General features: G+C 45.3%; 1 protein-coding gene across 1 annotated transcript in view; it reads right to left on the reverse strand.

Annotated features, from left to right (window-relative positions):
- Window positions 1-7157: 7157 nt before the first annotated feature.
- The window catches only part of ttc9b (tetratricopeptide repeat domain 9B), a 43507-nt gene continuing 25600 nt past the window's right edge, over window positions 7158-25064 (reverse strand). The window contains exons 2-4 of the mRNA XM_048522491.1: window positions 11465-11647; window positions 9665-9747; window positions 7158-7368 (exon numbers count right to left, since the gene is read on the reverse strand). Of these exons, the coding sequence (XP_048378448.1) occupies window positions 7309-7368; window positions 9665-9747; window positions 11465-11647 (326 nt within the window). The 3' untranslated portion in view covers window positions 7158-7308. The remainder of the gene's footprint in view (window positions 7369-9664; window positions 9748-11464; window positions 11648-25064) is intronic.

Genomic DNA, 25064 nt, shown 5'->3' on the forward strand with positions numbered 1-25064 from the left:
AGGAATCAAACTCTGGGCAGTTCTCTAACCTCAGTGAATTGGATTCAGATGTAAATACTGAAGGGTTTGGACAAAGTGGGCAGGGAAGACCTATTTCCCCCAGCAAAAGGATCACTTAGACTCAGACTGGATCACATCAACATAGAACATAGAACATAGAACATAGAACATAGAACATAGAACATAGAACATAGAACATAGAACATAGAACATAACAGCACAGCACAGTACAGGCCCTTCGGCCCTCGATGTTGTGCCGACCTGTCATACCGATCTCAAGCCCATCTAACCTACGCTATTCTATGTACGTCCATATGCTTATCCAATGATGACTTAAATGTACCTAAAGTTGGCGAATCTACTACCGTTGCAGGCAAAGCGTTCCATTCCCTTACTACTCTCTGAGTAAAGAAACTACCTCTGACAGCTGTCCTATATCTTTCACCCCTCAATTTAAAGCTATGCCCCTCGTGCTCTCCGTCACCATCCTAGGAAAAAGGCTCTCCCTATCCACCCTATCTAACTCTCTGATTATTTTATATGTTTCAATTAAGTCACCTTTCAACCTTCTTCTCTCTAATGAAAACAGCCTCAAGTCCCTCAGCCTTTCCTCGTAAGACCTTCCCTCCATACCAGGCAACATCCTAGTAAATCTCCTCTGCACCCTTTCCAAAGCCTCCACATCCTTCTTATAAACTGGTGACCAGAACTGTACGCAATACTCCAAGTGCGGCCGCACCAGAGTTTTGTACAGCTTCACCATAACCTCTTGGTTCTGGAACTCGATCCCTCTGTTAATAAAAGCTAAAACACTGTATGCCTTCTTAACAGCCCTGTCAACCTGGGTGGCAACTTTCAAGGATCTGTGTACATGGACACCGAGATCTCTCTGCTCATCTACACTACTAAGAATCTTACCATTAGCCCAGTACTTTGCGTTCCGGTTACTCCTACCAAAGTGCATCACCTCACACTTGTCTGCATTAAACTCCATTTGCCACCTCTCAGCCCAGCTCTGCAGCTTATCTATGTCTCTCTGCAACCTACAGCACCCTTCGTCACTATCCACAACTCCACCGACCTTAGTGTCGTCTGCAAATTTACTAACCCAACCTTCTACGCCCTCATCCAGGTCATTTATAAAAATGACAAACAGCAGTGGACCCAACACTGACCCTTGCAGTACACCACTAGTAACTGGACACCAGGATGAACATTTCCCATCAACCACCACCCTCTGTCTTCTTTCAGCGAGCCAATTTCCGATCCAAACTGCTATATCTCCCACAATTCCATTCCTCCGCATTTTGTACAATAGCCTACTGTGGGGAACCTTATCGAACGCCTTGCTGAAATCCATATACACCACATCAACCGGTTTACTCTCATCTACCTGTTTGGTCACCTTCTCAAAGAACTCAATAAGGTTTGTGAGGCATGACCTACCCTTCACAAAACCGTGCTGACTATCCCTAATCAAATAATTCTTTTCTAGATGATTATAAATCCTATCCCTTATAACCTTTTCCAACACTTTACCAACAACTGAGGTAAGGCTCACTGGTCTATAATTACCAGGGTTGTCTCTACTCCCCTTCTTGAACAGGGGAACCACATTTGCTATCCTCCAGTCATCTGGCACTATTCCTGTAGACAATGATGAGTTAAAGATCAATGCCACAGGCTCAGCAATCCTGGCTTCCCAGAGGATCCTAGGATAAATCCCATCCGGCCCAGGGGACTTATCTATCTTCACCCTCTGTAGGATTTCTAATACCTCTTCCTTGTGAACCTCAATCCCACCTAGTCCAGTAGCCTGCATCTCAGTATTCTCCTCGACAACATTGTCATTTTCTAGAGTGAATACTGTTGAAAAATATTCATTTAGCGCTTCCCCTATCTCATCTGACTCCACACACAACTTACCACTACTATCCTTGATTGGGCCTAATCTTACTTTCGTCATTCTTTTATTCCTTAAATACCTATAGAAAGCCTTAGGGTTTACCCTGATCCTATCCGCCAACAACTTCTCATGTCTCCTCCTGGCTCTTCTGAGCTCTCTCTTTAGGTCTTTCCTGGCTACCTTGTAGCCCTCAAGTGCCCTAACTGAGCCTTCACATCTCATCCTAACATAAGCCTTCTTCTTCCTCTTGACCAGAGATTCCTCTTCCTTTGTAAACCACGGCTTCCGCACTCTACAGCTTCCTCCCTGCCTGACAGGTACATACTTATCTAGGACACACAGGAGCTTTTCCTTGAATAAGCTCCACATTTCTAATGTGCCCATCCCCTGCAGTTTCCTTCCCCATCCTATGCTCCCTAAATCTTGCCTAATCTCATCGTAATTGCCTTTCCCCCAGCTATAACTCTTGCCCAGTGGTATACACCTATCCCTTTCCATCACTAAAGTAAACATAACAGAACTGTGATCGCGATCACCAAAGTAAATCTGTTCAACAATATCTTCCCAAGAATGGATTCCTTGCAAAAACAGAAATTGCTGGAAAAGCTCAGCAAGTGTGGCAGCATCTTTTAATCACAGAATCCCTTCAATGTGGAAACAGGCCATTTGGCCCAACAAGTCCATACTGACCCTCCAAAGATCCTCCCGCCCAGATCCTTTCCCTGCAGCCCTATATTTCCATAGCTAACACATCTAACCTACTTATCCCTGACTACTACAGGCAATTCCCCATGGCCAATCCACCTAATCTGTATATCTTTAGACTGTGGGAGGAAACCGGAGCACCCGGAGGAAACCCATGCTGATACAGGGAGAATGTGCAAACTCCACGCAGATAGTCACCTGAGGGTGGAATAGAACCGGGGTCCCTGGTGCTGTGAGGCTGCCGTCTTTGGAGAGAAATCAGAGTCAACGTTTTAGTGTGAGTGACACTTCCTCTGATTTTGCTTCGCAGATGCTGCCTGACCTGCTGAGCGTTTCCAGCAATTTCTGTTTTAGTTTATGATTTACAGCGTCCGCAGTTCTTTTGGTTTTTATTAAGGATTCGATGTGTCTGGCTCTGGGATTATTCCACCACAGTGGCCTCGTCCAAGTCCCCAACCAACACAGGTCACTGAACTGCAGAGTCTCAATCATATTCCTTTCCTTCCAAACCCAAGGCCTTTGGAAACATGCCACAGGCGACGTGTGCTACTGTTAGGCAGGCCCAGCTTTGAATGCAAACTTGCAGCATCTCAGGAGCACAAAAGCTGATGTTTCGGGCCTGGACCCCTCTGATGAAGGGTCTAGGCCCAAAACGTCAGTTTTTGTGCTCCTGAGATGCTGCTTGGCCTGCTGTGTTCATCCAGCTCCACACCTTGTTATCTTGGATTCTCCAACATCTGCAGTTTCCATTATCTCTTATCTTTGAACGCAAACTTTCCTGGTGTGTTTGCCTGGTTCCCACGAGACTCTAGGGAGAGTCACAGAAATTAACATTGTGGAGAGCAACATTTTAGTTTTTTAGCCAATGGCAGTGTAGTGGGGAGTCTCAGGGAAGATGTACTGTGTTAGCTGTGATCAATTAAGTGATGGAATTATTGATGTTGTTTCAAATTCTGCTGTAGTTCTGAAAAAACACAGGCAACAGCTTGTGTGCTGTGCCTTTAATGTGAGCAAGAAGCAGTTAGTTGCCGTTGACATAAGTGGTTTCGTCATTCACACATGCACAATTTCATAATTGGAAAAATAGACAAATCCTTACTTATAAATAGAATCACAGACACACACTTGCACACCAACTAAACACCCACACACACAGTTGCCAACATACAGACGAGCACACAGGTACAGACACACACTGCCACAACATCACAGACGCAGATAAATGGAATGTTTTCCTCTGAGCTACTCACAATCTTGGCTTGGAAATATATCGCCGTCCCTTCAGTGTTGCTGGGTCAAAATCCTGGAAATCCAACCCCACCCAAGGGCGCTGTCCCAGCAGCACACGGGCTGCGGCGTCAGCTCACCCCCACCTTCTCAAGGGGCAATTAAGAATGGGCAATAAATGCTGGCCCAGCCAGCAACATGCACATCCTGTAAGTGTGTAGGAAATGTAGGAAGAGTGTAGAGGAAATGTAACGTTGATGTGGTGACACCGTAGTGCGGAGCTGGAGGAACACAGCAGGCCAGGCAGCATCAGAGGTGCAGGAACGTTGGTGAGGGTGAGCCTGGGGGAGGCAGTTGTGCAATGAGGTCTGATTGTTCTTGCACACCAAGAGTAAAGGGCTTTTATAGTGAGAGGGTTCGAGCACAGGTACAGGGATATCTCGCTGCAATTACACAGGGCCTCGGTGAGAACACACCTGGAGTATTGTGTACAGTTTTGGTCTCCTTGTCTGAGGAAGGATGTTCTGGTGATAGAGGGAGTGCAGCAAAGTTTTCTCAGACTGAATTCTGTGAAGTCAGCATGGACATATGAGGAGAGATTGAGTTGGTTAGGATTGCATTCACTGGAGTTTGGAACAATGAAGGGGAATCTCATAGAAAGCTATAAAATTCCAAGAGGAATAGGCAGTGCAGATGTAGGTAGGATGTTCCTAATGATCAGGGAGTCCAGGACCACAGTCACAGTCCAAGGATGCTGAGTAGGTCAATTGGGACTAAGATGAGGAGAAATTTCTTCACCTAGAGAGTGGTGAGCCTGTGGAATTCTCTATAACAGAAAACAGATGAGGCCAAAACAACACATGAGTTTGAGAAGTAGATAGATATAGTTCTTAGGGCTTACGGAACCTAAGGTTATGGTGAAAACTAGGGACAGGGGACTGAGTCTGATGATCAGCCATGATTGATATTGAATGGTGGATCAGGCTTGAAAGGCCAAATGGCCTATTGCTGCTCCTACTTTCTATGTTTCTATGAAATGTCATGCCAATGAGAATTGAAGCGGGAGTAGATCATTCTGCCCCTCAAGCCTGCTACACCATTCAGTAAGATGGTAACTGACTATCTACTTTGATTTATTTTCCAGTACAGCACCATATCAATTTCCATAGCATCTAAAACCTGTAATCTCTGACTTATTAACTAAACCTCCCTCACTCTTTGAGGTCGACAGCTCCAAAGATTCTCAACACAGAGGACTCACCTCAGTCCTAAATGATTGATCCTTCATGCTGTGATCCTGGATGGGGATGGGGATGGGAAGTAGATGCTGGCTATGACCAGTGACACTCATACCCAATGATGGAAGGACTTTTAACAGTTGTCCTCATAGGTCAATCTCATCAAACTGATTGATCATTGATGGGACATGATAGACCAACATTTATTGACCATCTGTTATTGCCACAGCAAAGATGGTCATGAAGTGCCATCTTGAACCGCTGCAGGTCATTCTGAGTAGGGACACCCACACAGTGCTGTTAAGGAAGGAGTTCCAGGGTTTTGGCCCAGCAACAGTGATGAGACAGCAGTACCTTTCCAAGTCAGGATGGTGTGTGACTGGAGGTGCTATCTACAGGGTACTGTCTGAGGATTGTTGGTGAATTTCTACACTGTGTCTTGTAGATGGTGCACTCTGCTGTATTGGTGCTCAAGGGAGTGAATGTTGAAGTTGGTAGAAATGGTGCCAATCAAGTGGGGGTTGCTTTGTCCTGGATTGCGTCAAGCTTCTTGACTGTTGTTAGAGTTACACGCATTCAGGCAAGTGGGGAGTATCCATTGCACCCCATCACTGACTTGTGCCTTGTAGATGGTGGACAGACTTTGGAGTCAGGAGATGAGGTTACTTGCTACAGTATTCCTTGACCCTGACCTACTCTTGCAGCCACAATATTTATGCAAGCAGTCCAGTTCAATTTCTAATAAATGGTAACCCCTAGGACGTTGATAATGGGGGATTTAAGTGATGGTAATGCTGTTAAACATCAACTGGCAATAAGTTAAATTCTCTCTTATTGGAGATGCTTATTTCTTGGCACTTGTGGTGTGTAAACGTTACTTGCTAATCATCACTCCAAGCCTGGATATTGTCCAGGCCTTGCTGTATTTGAACGCGGACAGCTTCAGTATCTGTGGATCACAAATGGTACTGATCATTGTGCAATCATCAGTAAACATCCCCGCTCTGACTTTATGATGGAAGGAAGATCATTGATGAAGCATCTAAAGATGGTTGGGCCTTGGACACTACTCTCAGGAACTGAGCTTTTGTGGCACAGTGGTAATGTCCCTAGCTCTGAGCTGGAAGGCTTGAGTTCAAATGCTACCTGCTGTCTAATCAGAGCTCCTGCAGAGATGTCCTGAAGCTGAGATGATTGATGAGCTAGTATGTAAAGGCTGAGATCAATGGGTTATGGGAGGGTGGGAAGAGAGAGACTTTAAAAAAAAGACCTGAATTCACAATGTCTGAATCTGCGAGTGCTTCAGCTCAACATTTCTTTGAGCTGCGTGAAGTTAATAGATGTCTCACTAGGACTGTAGAACATTGTATCTTCTCATTTAGGAGTGTTAGGGGAAATTAGAAGAACTTTTTCTCATATTTAAGGACTGTAGGTTATGGACTGTTTTTGTCATAGAGCTGTACAGCATAGAAACAGACCATTCGGTCCCACAAGTCCACGCCGACCAGATATCCTACATTAATCTAGTCCCATTTGTCTGTATTTGGCCCATGTTCCTCTAAACCCTTCCTAGTCATATACCCATCCAGATACCTCTTAAATGTTGTAATTGTACCATCCTCCACCACTTCCTCTGGCAGCTCATTCCAAACACCCTCTGCATGAAAAAGTTGTCCCCTAGGTCCCTTCTAAACCTTTCCCCTCTCACCTTGAACCAATGCCCCTCTAGTTTTGGACTCCCCTATTCTGGGGAAAAGACCTTGGCTGTTCATCCTATCCACGCCCCTCATGATTTTATAAACCTCTATAAGGTCATATAAGGTCAATTCAATTATATCACTTTAGGATGAGTCAGATAAAGAGTTAAAAAGAACCACAGGGAAAAAGACAGGTGTAGAAGGCTCTACAGTCAAGTAGCTGCATGGCCACCCAGACTGAATGTCCCTTTCAGGACGTCCCAGTTGTAAATGAAACTTTATGAATGCATTTCTTGGAGTAAATCCTCCAATCATGATAGGATTATTCCCAAACCTACATTACTTAGATAACACCCACATCAGCAAAAATAATCAAAACACAAATTTTGATCACTTTCGGATGCTTTATTAAAAGTATAACACTCTATAATTTCACACTCTAAATATAAACCTTCAAATCTACAATCAAATCTTGGTTGCCTTCCCATTTTCTTAACAGAAAGTTCCAGTGATGAAGACCATGAGTCGATGGTTGTCATTCGCCTTTTATTGTCCATTTGACCTTTGACATCTTTTGGCGATTTGGCCCATTTTCCTAAAAAAAAATCAAAAGGGGCAGTGAATCCTGAAAGGTCAATGCCAGAATCTAGTGGAACCCAAAAACGCATCGGAGGCTTCAAAAGAATGGGTTTGGAGATTTGGGAATTAACTTCAGAACATGTTTGGGATTGTTGCTTTTGGGAGGAAACGCGGAATTTTGTCCCATTAACTCAGCGGCAAGAGACACAGCAGTTTGGAACCCCCAGGCTGCAGTTGGAGTGGGGAGAGCACAGGAAAATCAGAGGTTAGAAAGGCTTATTCACTTGCTCACTCATTGTCAATTAGGCTTCTATCACTGGAAGCCGATTCTCCCCTGGTTTCACTGGAATCAGGGGCTCAATGTGATTCCTGTCTCCTGTTCCTCAGAAGGTGGCAAACAAGCCCGTCTGCCTGCACCTCTCTCACCTAAACCCCCACCCCCGCCAAAGGTCCTAGATCCAAAGGGGCAGCCCCACGCAGGCCAGTCATTGACCCTTCCCCCTACAGAAGTGAACCCAGTTCCCATCAGTTCTCCAACACATGGGCAAGGTTCCTGTCACCGGCGTCCATTCGAGGCCATTGCGTGGGAGTTACACCAATGGGCCGGGGACTGGAAATAGCTAAGGCTGCTCTGTGGTGGAAGGCACGCTCCATGACATCTTGAAACTTACAGATCTTTCTTTCTGTCCACCAAACCGGTTCGTTTCGTCCGCCACAATTTCTTCTTCCCTTTTCTTCCCACGCCAGAACACCCTCGTGGACAGAGGGTCGCACACAGGCCAGAGAGACAACAGGCAAATTGTCAGTGGGTTCAAGGCTGGGCTGGGAGGGAATCAGGGGGTTCATTCTTGAGGGTGAGGGGAGCTGGAGGAGAAAATCCATGTTGATTTTCCTTTTCAAAGCAGGGAGAGTTCACCAGACAGTTTGAGGTTCTTTGGATAAGCAGATGGATGATGATGGGGTAGCATTGGGGGATGGGCTTAGATTAGTTCACAGGTCGGCGCAGCATCAAGGGCCGAAGGGCCTGTTCTGTGCTGTATTGTTATATGTTCTATGTTCTATGTTCCAGTCTGTCCCATTCCTGGAGCAACATCCAACCACTGGGCAAACTGCATACATTCTGGAGTGTGACAATACAATTACTACATGCGCTGTGGCCAGCTGTCAGATGGGAAGGCTTGTGCTTCAAGCCGAGTCTGGTGGAGAGTGGGGAGGGGTCTGGTGGTAGTGGGGGGGGGTGGTGGTGACATTTTCGCACAGTTTTCTCAATCAATCTAGAAAGAGAGATCATCGTTTTAGGACAAGGGGCGACAGATTTAAAAGAGAGATGAAATTACTTCTCTCAAAAGGGCCATGAGTTTGTGGAATTCACTCCCCCAGAGTGCAGCTGGGACATTGTGTAAGTTTGAGGGGGAGACAGATTTTTAATCAATAATGGGTTATAGAGAGTGGGCAGGAAAGTGGAGCTGGGGCCGAGATGAGATCTGCTGTGATTTGTATTAATGGCCTACTCTGTTCTTAGAGAAGGAAAGGAAGATTGGCATTTCTATAGCACCTGTTATGAACTCAAGACTTTCCAAAGCACATTACAGTCAATGAGGATTTTTTTTAAATGCAGTCACACTCGAAATGTAAGAAACACAACAGCCAATTCACACACAGGCAGCTCTACAATGAACTACAAGATAATGATTGAGCATCCTGTTTATCACAAGGTTGGGTGAGGGATAAATATTGACCAGGATGCCAAGGAGCACTCTTCTTCAAAACCAGAGCAATAGGATCTTTTTAGGTCACTTAACAGGGGCAGACAGAGCTTCAATCTCCAAATGCCCCTGAAACATGGCTCCTCTGACCCTACAGCACTCCATCAGTGCTGCATTGGGAGTGCGGGCCTAGATTTTGGGCCGAGGTCCCTAGAATGGGGCTTGAACCCACAAACTACTGGATAGAGTGTCATATTGACCCCCACCCTCCTGGGCCCAAGAGCAAGAAAGGAACTTGTTTGCATGGGGTGGGAGATTATTGACGACAGGTGGCAGCAACGTTTGAAGGTGCAAGCCTCTGATCAAAACTGCAGGGACACATCAAGCGTTCTTTGTTGATAGATTAATACTGTGTACAATCAAAGCAACCTCGCACACCCACAGCCCCTGCCAATGCTTAGACTCTCACACCATGGCCCTAGCCCAGGTAGGTTTGTCTGTTGTGAAAATAATTGCTAAACTCTGATCATTTTGTTATTATTAGCTCCAACTCAGCCTCAGAGATGGCTATGTCCATAGGTCTTGTGCACTTTATTAACCAATCACCTCCTTGGTGCCCTCTTGCTCCCTCTGATTGGATCGATTCATCTTGATCTCCGTCAGTTGGATGTATCTGAAGACATTGGTATCTGTGAAGGGACCGGAGGGGAAAAGATCACTTTAATCACTCACCAAAACATGACCCAGTAACTAGCCCGAAGCTCAGCCCCATCATCCTCACCAGCTGGTAGTTAAGGAGGTGCAACCATAAGACCATAAGAAGACCATAAGACATAGGGGTGGAAGTAAGGCCATTCGGCCCATCGAGTCCACTCCACCATTTAAATCATGGCTGATGGGCATTTCAACTCCACTTCCCTGCACTCTCCCCGTAGCCCTTGATTCCTTCTGAGATCAAGAATTTGTCGATCTCTGCCTTGAAGGCATCCAACGTCCCGGCCTCCACTGCACTCCGTGGCAATGAATTCCACAGGCCCACCACTCTCTGGCTGAAGAAATGTATCCTCATTTCCGTTTTAAATTTACCCCCTCGAATTCTAAGGCTGAGCCCACGGGTCCCAGTCTCCCCACCTAACGGAAACAACTTCCCAGCGTCCACCTTTTCTAAGCCATACATTATCTTGTAAGTTTCTATTAGATCTCCCCTCAAAGCCAATGCCAGTCTAGCCAGCAACATCCATTTCCTGTGAAAAACTTTTAAAACAATGCTTTCTGAGTAATTTGGGATTTGGTGTGTGTATGTGGTTCCAGAAACACAAGTGACTACAGCTCACTGGCTCCAGACTCTCTCTAAGGTGGAGGGCTTTGCTCACTGTGTGTTGGGCTCTGTAGAATTCTCATCAGTAAAGATGGAGTAACGTCATGCAGGAGGGAGCAGTAATATCATGGAGCAAAATAAAATCCTGCAGCCCAGGCAAATCTGCAACAGTTCAAATGACAGCTAGTGGAATTTAAACTCAATTCACAAACAAAATCCAGCCTCATGAAAGCTATTTCCATCATCTGGCTCACTGATGTCCTGAGGAAGAGAATCTGCCAGCCTTACCTGGTCTGGCCTACGTGACTCCAGACCCACAGTAAAGGGGTTGACTCATTTAAAACAAAGGGCCCTTTGAAGCGATTGCAGCAAGGCATTCCGTTGTAGATATTTTCCCATCAACACACCTCCAGAGCAGCTGGGATATGAACCAAGATCTCCTGGCTCAGAGATAGGGACACTACCACGATGTTGCAAGAGCCCTCAGATAGTTGTATCAAACAGCTACAAAGTGAGTTCAGAAGCACATAGAGATGGACAATAAATGATGGCCTGGCATGCATTCTGTGAGTGAGAGAGCAGATAAACTAATCCATCAACAATTACGTTGTTATTGGATAATTGTTAGGCTGTTAACAGGACTGAGGTTGATCTGTTTTTTATTTCTTAGAATCCATGCACGATTACAGCACAGGAAGTGGCAATTCAGCCCTTTTTGACTGTAACAACTGGATAAACATCATCATGTTTTGTCTCTCTCAGTCCCGCTCATCCTTCTCAGTCTCTCTCAGTCTCACTCAGTCCCTCTCAGTTTCTCTCAGTCCCTCCCAGTCTCACTCAGTCCCTCCCAGTCCCTCTCACTCCCCCTCAGTCTCTCTCAATCCCTCTCATCTTTCTCAGTCCCTCTCATCTTTCTCTGTCCCTCTCAGCCCCTCTCATCTTTCTCAGTCCCTCTCAGTCTCTCTCAGTCCCTCTCATCTTTCTCAGTCCCTCTCAATCACTCTCAGTCCCGCTCAGTCCCTCTCAGTCTCTCTCAGTCACTGACTTGGTGTTGCCTATGTGTGAGACAATGCTGCTGACCACCTTACCTGTGGGTTCCCGATCTTTTGCTTCTTTCAGATACTGCAGGGCGCTCTCGCAGTCTCCGAGGTGATAAAAGGCAATTCCTGCTCTGTACATGGCTTTGAAATTGTCCTTGTGCTTCCCAAGAATTTTTAAGCAGTATTCCTTCACACGTTCATAGTTTACCAGCTCAGACTGGAGAAGACATGCTGGCGAAGAAAAATGGGAGTCAGATTGTGGCACATCAACATGTCAAAGAGGAGGGTGGGTTGTCATCCCAGCTCAACAACCCATTTCCATTTATATAGCACCTTCAATATGCTCAGCTTTTGCTTCACAGGACCAATGTTCAAATGAAATTTGATAGCAAGCCAGATGAGGGCAAAGCTAGGTGGCTAACGGTTTGTTCAAAGATGCAGGACTTAGCAAAAGGTGTTTATTAAAGGATGCATTTGAGTTTGAAAGGTTGTGGAAGGACATTCCTGTGTTTAGGAAGACATAGCTGAGGGCGTGATCCCTAATGTCAGAGCATTTTAAAATCTGGGATGATCAGGAGGCTAGAATCGAGGCAACACAGGGAGCCTGGGGGAATGATCCAGGCTGGAGGGGCTCCCAGAGATCTCAATTTGCAGGGAATCCTCTTCAACCCAGCACATGGAGCTGTGTGCTTTCATCCAGTCCACTCTCATGAATTATCATCCAGAACTACACTCTCCCCGCTCGAACTTCAAGAAAGAGTTTACATTTATATGGCACCTTTCCCTCAAAATGACCCATAGCACCCGACTGCCAATGAAGTAGTTGTTGTAATGTAAGGAGCACTTCAGTCAAATGCGCACAGCAAGCTCCCACAAACACCATGGTGCTTCTGATTAAATATCCTGCTTTATTTGGCAATGATACACACGGGATAAATTTTGGTCAGGATACATGAGAGAATTCCACACTTTCCTTTAATTAATGCCATGAAATCTTTTACACTTGACAAGTTTCGGTTTAAAGCTTTAGCCAAAACTCTACAACTGCATAGCACTCCCACAGTACTGCAGTGGGAACATCAGCCTGGAACTGTGCTCAAATCTCTGGAATGGGAATCAAGTCTACAACTAAGGGACTTGGAGGGAGATGCTGTTCTCCTGCACGCAGTACAGCAGGTTCCATGTAGTCAGCATTTGAAACAAGAAACCAACTCTATCAAAACATTTGTATAAAGTTCCATATTTCACAAGAACATAAGGACCAGGAGCAGGAGTAGGCCATTTCGCTTCTTGAGCCAGCTCTGCCACTCAATAAGATCATGGCTGATCTTTCTCATGGACTCAGCTCCAATTATCCACCCACTCACCGTATTCCTTTACTGTTCAAAAATCTATCCATCTTTGCCTTCAACGAGGAAGCCTCAACTGCTTCACTGGGCAGGGAATTCCACAGATTCACAAGCTGTTGGGTGAATAAGTTCCTTCTCAGCTCTGTCCTAAATCTGCTCCCCGTTATTTTGAGGCTGTGCCCCCTGCACCCAGCTCTAGCTCCACCCGTCCTTGGAAACAACCTCCCTGCTTCAATGTTGTCCATTCCCTTCATTAATTCATATGTTTTTGTAAGATTTCCCCCCATGATAGATTTTTCCTAAGGATTTAATAGATGGCCCTCCCACTCGTATGAAAGGTTGTTATTGACTTTGTCAGTGTCTCAAGTCTATTTTCTGTCACTTCCTTTACTCCACATTAAAAGGCATAATTACCCTCTCACCATCTCCACAGCGACCCACCGTCTGATCCTGCCTTGCTCAGCCTCTGTGCTGTGTTGGCGAATCCCTCTACTATTATTATTTTGAAAGGAATCCATGATGCAGATTTAAAATAGAGGAGGGCAGTCCTTTCCCACAGTTAGCAAATCAATTATAGTTGATGCACCATTTTACAATCGAGACTCAAATTAAGAAAAAAATAGCAAATCTGGATTTTTAAAAAAAATGTCATACATGAAAAGACTCACATCACCAACCCAGTTTTACTGTTTCAGTTGTTGAGTGCACATCACAATCCCACAAATGGCAACCTACTGAAGCCCAGATGTTCTGTTGTTGGTGCAGGGGTGAATATTGGCACCAGTTCAACTGGAAGAACTCGGTTGCTTTGCTCACTTGGGACACGCATATTCTCCCTGTGTCTGCGTGGGTTTCTTCCTACAGCCCAAAGGTGTGGTTAGCCATGGGAAATGCAAGGTTACAGTGATAGAGAAGGGTTTGAGAATCTGTTTGGGATGCTCTTCAGAGAGTTGGCAATGGACTTGTTGGGCTGACAGGCCTGTTCCCACACTGTAGGGGAGTCTAATATTTGAAAAGGATGTGTCTCTCAAGCCACACCAGGATAACCAGAGCATTAGAGATAACTAGGTGTCGAGCTGGATGAACACAGCAGGCCAAGCAGCATCGGAGGAGTAGGAAGGCTGCCAGTTTGGGCCTAGACCCTTCTTCAGAAATCAGCATTATCTAGGCCTCAGGCCCTGGGGCTATATTGGGCCTCCTGAGCTGGGGTTGGGAATCTAGGAGCAGGGCCAGCATCGTGACCCATGATTTGTGTCCCTAACCCAGTCCTAGCTTTCAGATTTTACCAGGCCTTCATTGAGTCGATACGAAGAACCGTAGAATCCCTACAGGTGCGGAAGCAGGCCATTCAGCCCATCGAGTCTCTGAAGAACATCTCATACAGACCCAACCCATCCCTGTTGACCCTGCATTTGCCACAGTCAATCCACATAATTGGCACATCTTTGGACTGGGGGAGGAAACCGGAGCACCCAGAGGAAACCCACGCAGACACGGGGAGAATGTGCAAACTCCACACAGGCAGTCACCCTAGCTGGGGGTGGACCAAACCTGGGTTCCTGGCACCGTGAGGCAGCAGTGCTAAGCACATGCTGACCAATAATATTTCTCGAAGTGGGGAAGAACCTAGCTAGGGTGACTAATATAAGCTAGGCACCAAAAAATCTAATCGGGAATTTGTAATCTTCTCAATCCAAGGTGCAGTGAGAATGCAGGAAATGCAGAGAAAGGACATCTGTGTTTAAGTGTTTGTGCACCAGTGGTGGGAAATTTTCCCCGCTCCCACAGGGAGAGGATGCAACAACAATCACAGGCTTTTAAACGGAGCCCAGAGAACTGCAAGAGCATTGCAACGGTAAGTTTTGAGGGGAAGAGGCTCCAGTGGAGCATAAAGACTATTACAGACAGTTTGGACCTAGTGGTCTCTTTTCTGTGTTCTGAGGAAGGATCACTTGGCCCGAAACATTAACTCTGATTTCTCTCCAGACCTGCTGAGCTTTTCCAGCAATTTCTGTTTTTGGTCACTTTCAGTGCAGGATATCCAGTGTACAATTAGTGCACAGTATGATCCCACAATCACAAACATGATGGTGATGATGAGACTCTTTTTTAGCTGAAAAAGGGGCCAACACTGGCTGCACTGTTGGTCAGTGCAAACATACTCCTACCATGGGTTGCTTTCTCTGCTGATCTTCCACAGCTCCCTGAGTCGTGGGCACTGCTATAGCTTCACCCTTCTGTTGTACTGCTCAAATCTGTTATCGTGGGTGCTTCCTGTGGTTCCAATGGGTACAGTCTGACCATGACAGTGGTGCCAGTGTGAAAGCATTGAGGCTGTACCCCTGGTATCGCCATTAGACAGGCTGCCCACCCTGATAGCTCCCTGGTAACACCAGCGCCATCTTCTGGTTGTCACTGACAACCCAGCTCCCTGGACATGGCCAAGATTATACTGAGAAAGAAAATACGTCCAATATTTAAACTTAATCCTATTTAGCTCATTGTCCCATTGGTGTGCAAACACATTAGCAATGGAGTCTGTCGGGGTGGCTCTTCAATATTAACGCGTTAAGGTAACACAAAAGAATTTCTTCTCCTAAAGGGTCAGGGAATTCTCTATCCCTGAGAATTGTGGAGGTTAGATCAGTGGAAGTATTTATGGTGGATAGATTTTGGAAGCCTCAGAGAGATGATGGTTAGGCAGAGCTGGCATGAAAGAGGAGATGAAGCCTGGGGAAGATCAGCTGATGGGGGGACTGGGTGCAGTGTTGAGGAACTCCATTGCCCATTCCTACTCCCATTGTTTTAAAGGGAGCCCAGAGAACTGCAAGAGCATTGCAATGGTAAGTTTTGAGGGGAAGAGGCTCCAGTGGAGCATAAAGACTAATACAGACAGTTTGGACCTAGTGGTCTCTTTACGACAAAGTCATAGAGATGTACAGCACGGAAACAGACCCTTTGGTCCAATTCATCCATGCCAAACAGATATCCCAAATTAATCTAGTCCCAAATACCAGCATTTGGCCCATATCCCTCTAAACCCTTCCTATTCCTGCACCCATCCAGATGCCTTTTAAAAGTTGTACCAGCCTCCACCACTTCCTCTGGCAGCTCATTCCATACACGCACCATCCTCTGCGTGAAGATGTTGCCCCTTAGGTCCCTTTTAAATCTTGCCCCTCTCACCTTAAACCTATGGCCCCTAGATATGGACTTCCTTACCCTGGAGAAAAGACCTTGACTATTACTCTAAGCACCTTGTTCACGATTTTATAAATCTCTGTAAAGTCATCCCTTCACCTCTGACACTCCAGAGAAAATGACATCAGCCTATGCAGCATCTCCCTGTAGCTCAAACCCTCCAACCCTGGCAACGTCCTTGTAGATCCTAAAGGTAAATTCCTGGGTTACTTTAATGGAGAAGTTATTATCTACTTTACCATTATTTTCACATGTGGCTTTAACATCTTTTTAAATGCAAGCACATGAACTGGGAGCAGGAGGAGGCTATCCAGTCCCCTGAAGTCTGCTCAACCAACTTAGAGCTATAGTGATGTAGTGGTAGAGGTCCCTATCTCCGAGCTGGAAGGTCCAGATTCAAGCCCCACCTGCTCCCGATGTGTCTGAACAGGTTGATTACAAGTATGTACGATGGCACGGTGTCTCAGTGGTTAACACTGCAGCCTCACAGCACCAGAAACCTGAGTTCAATCCCACCCTCAGGCAACTGTGTGGAGTTTGAACATTCTCCCCGTGTCTGCATGGGTTTCCTCCGGGTGCTTGGGTTTCCTCCCACAGTCCAAAGATGTGCAGCTTAGGGTGGATTGGCCATGCTAAATTGCCCGTAGTCTTCAGGGATGTATAGATTAGGCGGGTTATAGGGGATGGGTCTGTGTGGGATGCTCTGAGGGTCAGTGTAGTTTTGTTGGGCCGAAGGGCCTGTTCCCACACTGTAGGGATTCTATGAATTTGTAAAATCATGGCTCATTTGATTGTGGCCTCAACATTTCGCTGATAATTTACGTTGTAGATGGGACAAAATGTGTGTAGATATTATAGCTGGTAACTGGAAATTAATTTGGCAGTACAGTGCTAATAACTAAGCTTGAATAATCAAACAGGCCCAATAAACATTAGTAATTTTTAACTTAATAAGTTTCCACCAATTTTGTGCCCACGTAATGCTCTAATAGTAGAGCTTTGCAGCATTATTTTCTCATTAAAGCATTCATTCATTGATAAATGTTTTGATCCTTTATTAGTCAGAGCTGGGCAAACATCCAACCAAGGCACACAGTTCAATACACACACGACAGATACATGCAACATGCACAACCCGCACATGAACACACATGACAGACACACACAAACGTGTGGTCCGCACTCAGATATGCCCATATACACACCCCATCCCTCCACCCCCACCAACACACACATGTACACACACACAGAGCCCATACATGAACACACACATGACAGGCACACACAACAGATGTGGTCCACCTTCAAATACACACAGCAGATACACACACCCCAACACACAACAGTCACGTACCCAAAAAACTCAAATGGCAAACACAATCTCACACTCCATAACGCAAACACACAAAAATACAAATAGATGGTTACAGCGCAGGAAGAGGCCATTTGGTCCATCATATCTGCACCAGTCAACAAAGATCTGACAACACCAATCCCATTTTCCCGCTCTTGGCCCATGGCCCAAGATTGGATATCTAAATACAGCTTCAATATAGGAGATAACAAAAACTGCAGATGCTGGAGTCATAGATAACACAGTGTGGAGCTGGTCAGGCAGCATCAGAGGAGCAGAAAAATCAATATTTTGGGTCTAGACTCTTCAGCAGGACCGGGGAGGGGGGATGGAGCTCAAAAATTAATGGCAGGGGTTGGGGCTGGGGGAATGCAGGTGGGATGGTGATAGGTGGCAGGTGAGTGCAGGCAGGGAGTGGTGGGGATTGGTCAAGAGGGAGGGTAGGGGCAGATAGGTGGGATAGAGAGTAGAAAGGTCATGTCGGGCCAAGGAGGCGGGGATGAGAGCGAGGTTTGAATGTGGTATGAGGCCGGGGCGGGGGTGCGGGGTGAGGAGATTTTAAAACTGGTGAATTCTATGTTGAGGCCATTGGGCTGCAGGCTTCTGAGGCAGAATATGAGGTGTTGCTCCTCCAGTTTGCGGGTGGTGTCATTGTGACACTGGAAGAGGCCCAGGATGGACATGTCGCCCAGGGAATGGGAGAGGGTGTTAAAACTTTCCTCCTCACCCCATCTGCCTTTCATAGGGACCATTCACTCCATGACTCCCTCGTCCGCTCTATGCTACCTACCAATCCCACCACACCCAGCAACTTTCCCTGCAACAGTGGGAGGTGCTACACGCACTTCCTCACGTCTGTCCAAGCAACTAGATAATCTTTTCAAACCCAACAGGGACCTACTTACACATCTTTCAATCTGGTCTATTCTATCTGTTGCTCCCGATGTTGTCTCCTCTACATCAGTGAGACCAAGCGCAGGCTCGGTGTCTGATTTGCGGAGCATCTGCGCTCTGTATGTTATAATCAACAATACAATCAATGCCAACCATTTTAACTCACCAGTTTCAATATCTCCCCACCCCCAACCCTCCCTCCCATCCCTGCTTCCTTGACCTGACGCTACCCGTCCATCTTCCTTCCCACCTATCTTCTCCACCCTTCCCACTGGGAATCTCCACAACCCCTTACCTCCATCCATCTATCACCACCCAGCCCACCTTCCCCCAGCCCCACCCACCTTCTATTTATTTCTGAGCTCCCTTCCCCTCTCCAGTCCTGGTGAATGGTGTAAACCCATAATGTTGACTTTCTTGCTTCTCTGATGCCACCTGGCCTGCTGTTCTCCTCCAACTCCATTCTGTATCAACTTCTTCAATGTTTCTGACTCAACCACCCTTTCAGGCTGTGAGTTTGAGACTCCCACTGCCGTCTGGATGAAAAATAATTCCCCTCACCAAAATTCAAAAACTCACACAAAATCACTCTAATACACTAGAGAGCCCTGCTTACAACCATCAAATACATCCAGACAGGTGGTTAAATACATACACACCCACGCATGACACACAGGCCAACATAACTACCATACAGAAGGGTCACTGGATTTCATAGAATCCCTACAGTGTGAAAACAGAGCATTCAGCCCATACCAACCTTCCAAAGAGAATCCCATCCAGATCCATCCCCTATCTTATATTCCCCAGGGCTAAGCCACACACCTCTGTGAGCAAATTAGCATAACCCATCCACCTAACCTGCACATCTTTAGACTGTGGAGGGAACACACACGGACACCGGGAGAACATGCAAACTCCACACATTCAATAACCCCAGGGTGGAATTGAACCCAGGGCTCTGGCAATGTGAGGCACCAGTGCTAACCACTGAGCCACCGTGCCTCGAAACATTAGCTGTGTTTCTCTTTCCACAGATGCTGTCAGGTATGTCGAGTTTCTCCAGCAGTTCCTATTTTTGTAGCTGCTCTCTCCAACATACGGACAGTCATGCCCCAACACACAGACTCACAAATGCAGATCCACTCATATCCCGAAAACATACACACATTTACCCAGACACGCAACCAACATTTGTATTCCAAAGCAAATATATTGCACATGCAAACTCACAAACAAACATCCAAATACATTCAAATAAACTCACATGACTCTACCTTACAGCTGCACGCTCTTACAAACACATCCTGAATAAACCTGCCAATGCAGCATCTGCTGTGACAGCAAGTGGAAAATCCACATCAGAGCCTGTAAGAACGAAAAGCTCCAGGGAAAGATCCACAAACTCGGTAAATAAATAGACACTCTGTCTTGAAATGTGAATTTATACCCATAGAGTGTTTGCATCTCAAAGCAATCAGAAACTGGATGATGTATCTATAAATGTGCACGAAGACTGGTATAGTAGTAGTAGTGATTGTGAGAACAGAGTCACTTTGTCTTTATGGAAAAGGAAATGATCTTGATGTCTAACATGAGCCTTTTAACCTTAGACTGTGGCAGGAAGATCCCTGTCTCTCGAGCCAGTCATTTTATTTCAACTGAGGGTAAATGAAAGCCTATGATAACAAAAGCTGCGCAAATATCATTACCAATGCACTTAAACTGAAAATGTTGGAACATCTGAGCGGCCTACAGTAAGAGGCAGGGAGTGATAGAAATTAAGGATCACACTGATAGGATGACAAAAAGGTGCATTAGTAAATACTCACCTATCTCTTCGTAGATGCAGTCCCACTTTCAGTCTGACTCCTAATCGTTATATATTTTTAACTTCTCCCCTTATTGGAGAACAAGCTTGTACCTTTAAAGTGTTCCATACAAGCTCAGGTTGCTGGACAGAACTGCTATACAGATACTGAATCAACTTGACGCTGTTAGAAAGTAGGCCACCTGGAAACCAATTTGTACACAGCAAGCTCCCAAAACAAAGCAAAGAGATCATCTGATTTTAGTGATGCTGGTTGATGGATCAATATTGGGCAGGGAGAATTCTCATTCTCTTCAGCAAGCTGCTGTCAAAGGATCACTTACATACTCCTGAGAGGGCAGGCTGGGCCTTGGGTTGAGGTCTCAATAAAAAGACAATGCCCCTGGTAGCAAAGCATTCCCTCATCTGACACCAGTGTGCTATTTGTTGGTAGAAGGAAGCTCCACTCCTCATTCCTTAACTGGATCAAACAGCCCATTACTGGAGTAGAGAATCAACCTTAACCAGTCTAAACAAGAAGAAGCTCTTGTCATAACAAGATGTAGCTTATTGCGTGATTGCACAAGATAGGGGTTACATTAGTTAGTTAGACATTATTACTAGGGCTATCCAAAACACAACGATCATACATCTGTCCCTTTCAAAATATGGATACACAAAGAAATCTGGGTGCCCCTGTACAATGGGCAATGTAAAGAGGCAGGCAGGTGCAGCTAGTAATTAGGAAGGCAAATGGTAAGGGACAGCTAGGGCTGAGAAAGAGGGGGGCTGCAGAAGGACTTGGTCAGGCTAGGAGAGGGGGCAAAGAAGTGGCAGATGGAACACAATGTGGGAAATTGTGTGGCTATACACTCTGGAAGTATTGAGAGGTAGACTATTTTCTAACAGGGGAAAGGCTTCAGAAGCCTAAAGCACAAAGGGACTTAGGAGTCCTAGTTCAGGATTCTTTTCAGGTTAAAGTGCTGGTTAGTTGGTGGATACGAAGGTATTAATTTCGAAAGGGTTAGAATTCAAGAGTAGGAATGTACTGCTGAGGCTGTATAAGGCTCTGGACTGACTGCATTTAGAATATTGTGAGCAGTTTTGGTCCTCCTATCTAAGGAAGTGTGTACTGGCATTAGAGGGAGTCCAGAGGAGGCTTACAAGAATGATCTCAGGGATGAAGGTCTTGTGATATGAGGAGTGTTTGAGGACTCTTGGTCTGTAGTCGATGGAGTTTAAAAGGATGGGGCGGGGGGGGAGCTAGTATCTCATTGATATGTACAGGACACTGAGAGGCCTGAGCAGAGTAGACATGGAGAAGATGCTTCCATTAGTAGGAGATAGGACGCGAGGGTACAGCCTCAGAGTGAAGGGATGACTCTTTAGAACTGAGATGAAGAGGAATTGCTTCAGCCAGAGGGTGGGGAGATTGGTTATCTCTCTTATCTCCTGTTTAAAGAGATTAAGGGTTACAGGGAGAAGACAGAATGGGTTGAGAAACATATCAGCCATGATCAAATGGTGGGGCAGACTCAATGGGCTGAATGGCCTAACTCTACTCCTATATTTTATGGTCTTTATGAACTTACGGCGTATTAATCTTCATTGCAAGAGTATGGGTTCAGAAGTGGGGGTGTCTCACTGCAGTTATACAGGGCCTTGGCGAGACCACTCCTAGAGTACGTATGCATGGACTTCTGGTCTCGCTTCCTAAGAAAGGATATACTTGCCATAGAGAAAATGCTGTGGAGGGTCATTAGACAGATACCGGGGACAGAAGACAGTCCTAAGAGGGGAGATTGACTGTACTCACTACAGTTCAGGAGGATGAGAAAAGGCATGATTGAAACAAATACAATTCCAAAAGGGCTGGGCATGTTAGAAGCAGGGAGCACGTTTCCTTAGTTGAGGAGTTTAGAATCAGGAGACATAGTCTCAGGATTAGATCATTTAGGACTGAGATGAGGGAAATTTTCAGGTGGAATTGTCTACCTTAGAATGTTGTGGAGGCCAAGTCACTGAATGGATTAGAGAAAGAAATAGGTTTTTTTTGGGTACTGAAGGTATGAAAGGGTAGGAGGAGGAAGGATGGTATTCAGATACAAGATCAGACATGACCATATTCTATGTTGTAGCAGACTTGAAGGACTGAATGGTTTACTCCTGCTCCTAATTTCTATGAGATCTGGTGCAATTCTCCCTGATCGCCTCACTCAAGCCAATATCACATTATCAGATTGGGTGAATATTAATGCAGTCATCGACATTAATGCTTTCCAAGCCATTGCCATGTTCAACATCTTCCCTCCCCAAGCTTTTTTCCTCATCACTAACATTGTATATGTGTGTGTAACTACATATGGTACATGGCACACAACTAACAGTTAGATATGAGGTCCTCCATCACCTTTGAGATCTGTGGACACCACACAGATAATTAAACCCTGGTTCTATATGAGATAAACCCTGAGAATCCCTCATGTATTGTGTCTGCTGTATCTTGCTGCAGTGAAGCTGTAATGATCAGCCTTTCATCAAACATAAAAATGTTTGGAATAATGCAATTACACCCTTCTTTTGCTGGTTGGCTTGACATGGCCATGTGGCCTCTACTCTGCTGTAACTGTCTATATGTGTAATCAGTGGCTACGCATCACATAGAACGGGAGAGCAGAGGACCAGACCCTTCAGCCCACCACGTCTGTGCTGACCATGCTGCCATTCTAAATTAGTCCCATCTGCCTGCACATGGTCTGTATCACTCTATTCCTTGCCTGGTCTTGTGTCTGACATGCAGTTAGGAACAGTGCTGCAGAAAACATTTAGACTTTGTGAGCTGTAAGAGAGCTAATTGCTGGTGGGAAAGCCAGCAAGGACTGTCCAGTGTAAAACAGCCAGGAATGAAAACATACAGCAAGGGTGATCAGTAAGATCAGCAGCAGTTCACAACTTAGAATCCCTGGCTACTCAGTATGGCTATGTACTTACCATTCCCTGCTCATGTGGAAATGACAGAATTGGTATGTTTTTCTCTCAGTGGCAAAACTATGAAATAGCTACAGTTTAATATAAAAACCAGGCAAATAAAAGTTTCAATTCTGCTACAAATAGTGGGGATAATGAGCTCCAAGCTGTTTTGCAATCTAGATCTCACTGGGTGGCAGAGAGAGGTGAGATTTTGTAAGTTTTGAAGACACAATTTGAATTCTACATTAATGTTACATGTGAACGATATGTGTTTAACACTGGAACTTGGGGAGATGGAGATTATTGATTAGTATGTTACTTCACTGATACATCTAAAATGAACCCCATCAGTTTGGAAAATGAAAATATGATCAAATCAAAGCTTGAGGCTATTTATGATGAATGATATTCATCCAAAGAGATCACTGTAACAGAGATGCAGTGACCAACAGATGAGAAAACATTACAACGACTTGCAGGATTCATGACACATTTAGCAAAATTCTTTCCTAAATTGCTATTAAGTATGAACCACTACACAAATGCACTACTATGGTCATGTAGTATTGTCCTAAGCACGAGTGATCACCCTGTGGGAGCACATCTGCAGAAAGAGGGGAAACTTATCCTCAAGAAAGAAATTGACATATGCAGAAGCTCGGAGATTGTTGATCATCAGCTGAAGCATGTTGATGGGAGAACATATGAGGCTTTGCATTGTGCTGAGAGGCAGTTCAGGCTGAATTAAAACAGCAAATTGGGAAAGAGAAGAAATATTTTACAGGAAGATCACAGCCAAAGAGCAGGATGTATATATTACAGACAATATATCATAAAAGGAAAGATGTCTAGCACGGGGAAAACAGGGCTCTGACCGAAAGATGCTGAATCACTTGGCACGCAAACGCTTAACTAGAAAGTTTCAAAGCAAGCTACAGGGAAGATGCCAGCCATTGAATCTGACAAATCACTGTACAACACAGAAGAAGTTGGCATTGTCAGGTCCAAAGATTAAAAATGGTGCGTGACTGTTAAAATGATGACCACAGTGAAGATGAAGTATCAGATAAATACCAGTGCTTCATGCAACATCATGAGCTTCATAGGCCTGTGTGACCTTAAACTGAGGCTCTCAAACGTAGACTTATGTCTATATGTGATGAAGAATATTCATCCAACGACAAGGTCCCTGTAACAGAGGTGCAGTGACCAACAGATGCGAAAACATTGCAATGATTTGCAGGATACATGATGTGTTTAGCAAGGTCTGTCCTACATTGTTATCAGAGTATGAGCGTCTACACAAACTCACTGCTAAGGTCATGCAGTAGCATTGGGGCACAGCATAAGATGAAAAGCCACAGTTTGCTATACTCTGGCAGTTAATAACCCAGCAGATGTTGAATCTTTCAGAAGCATCTTTTTCATGCCATGCAAACTTTGCAATGTGCTCCAACTCACAAGATGTTCCAAGAAACAGGCATGAAGGAATGGTCTGAAAGTCAAGGACATAACTGATAACAGCATTGTGCATATTTTATAAAGGAAATAAAGTTCATATCTCCAACAAGATGAGAAGCTGCATGTTGGTAGAGTGATTAACACTGATGCCTCTCAGTGTCAGTGACCCAGGTTCAGTTCAAGCCTCAGTATAACTGTAGAGTTTCTACATTCTCCCTGTATCTGCATGGGTTTCCTCAAGGTGCTCTGCTTTCCTCCCACAGTGGTGGTGGATGGGCCATGCTAAATTGCTCCGTAGTGTCCAGCCTAGGTGGATTAGCCATGGTTAATGTGGGGCTATGGGAATAGGGTGGGTCTGGGTGAGTTGCTGTTGGGAGGGTTGGTGCAGATGCAATAGGCCGAAGGACCTGTATCTTCGCTGATAAGTGATAGCTGAAGTGTACCCATGCAATCCATCAAGAAACCTGAGGAATGCAGAGAAGATGTCTACTGGCTGAACATGAGGAATGAGATTAAGAACCAGATCAAGCAGTTCAGTTCTTGTAATAAACACAAAGCTAAGCAAGATAAAGAGCTGCTTTAGATGCATGACATCCCAGATAGACCACA

The sequence above is a fragment of the Stegostoma tigrinum genome, chromosome 39 (assembly GCF_030684315.1).
Source record: "Stegostoma tigrinum isolate sSteTig4 chromosome 39, sSteTig4.hap1, whole genome shotgun sequence".
NCBI lineage: Eukaryota > Metazoa > Chordata > Chondrichthyes > Orectolobiformes > Stegostomatidae > Stegostoma > Stegostoma tigrinum.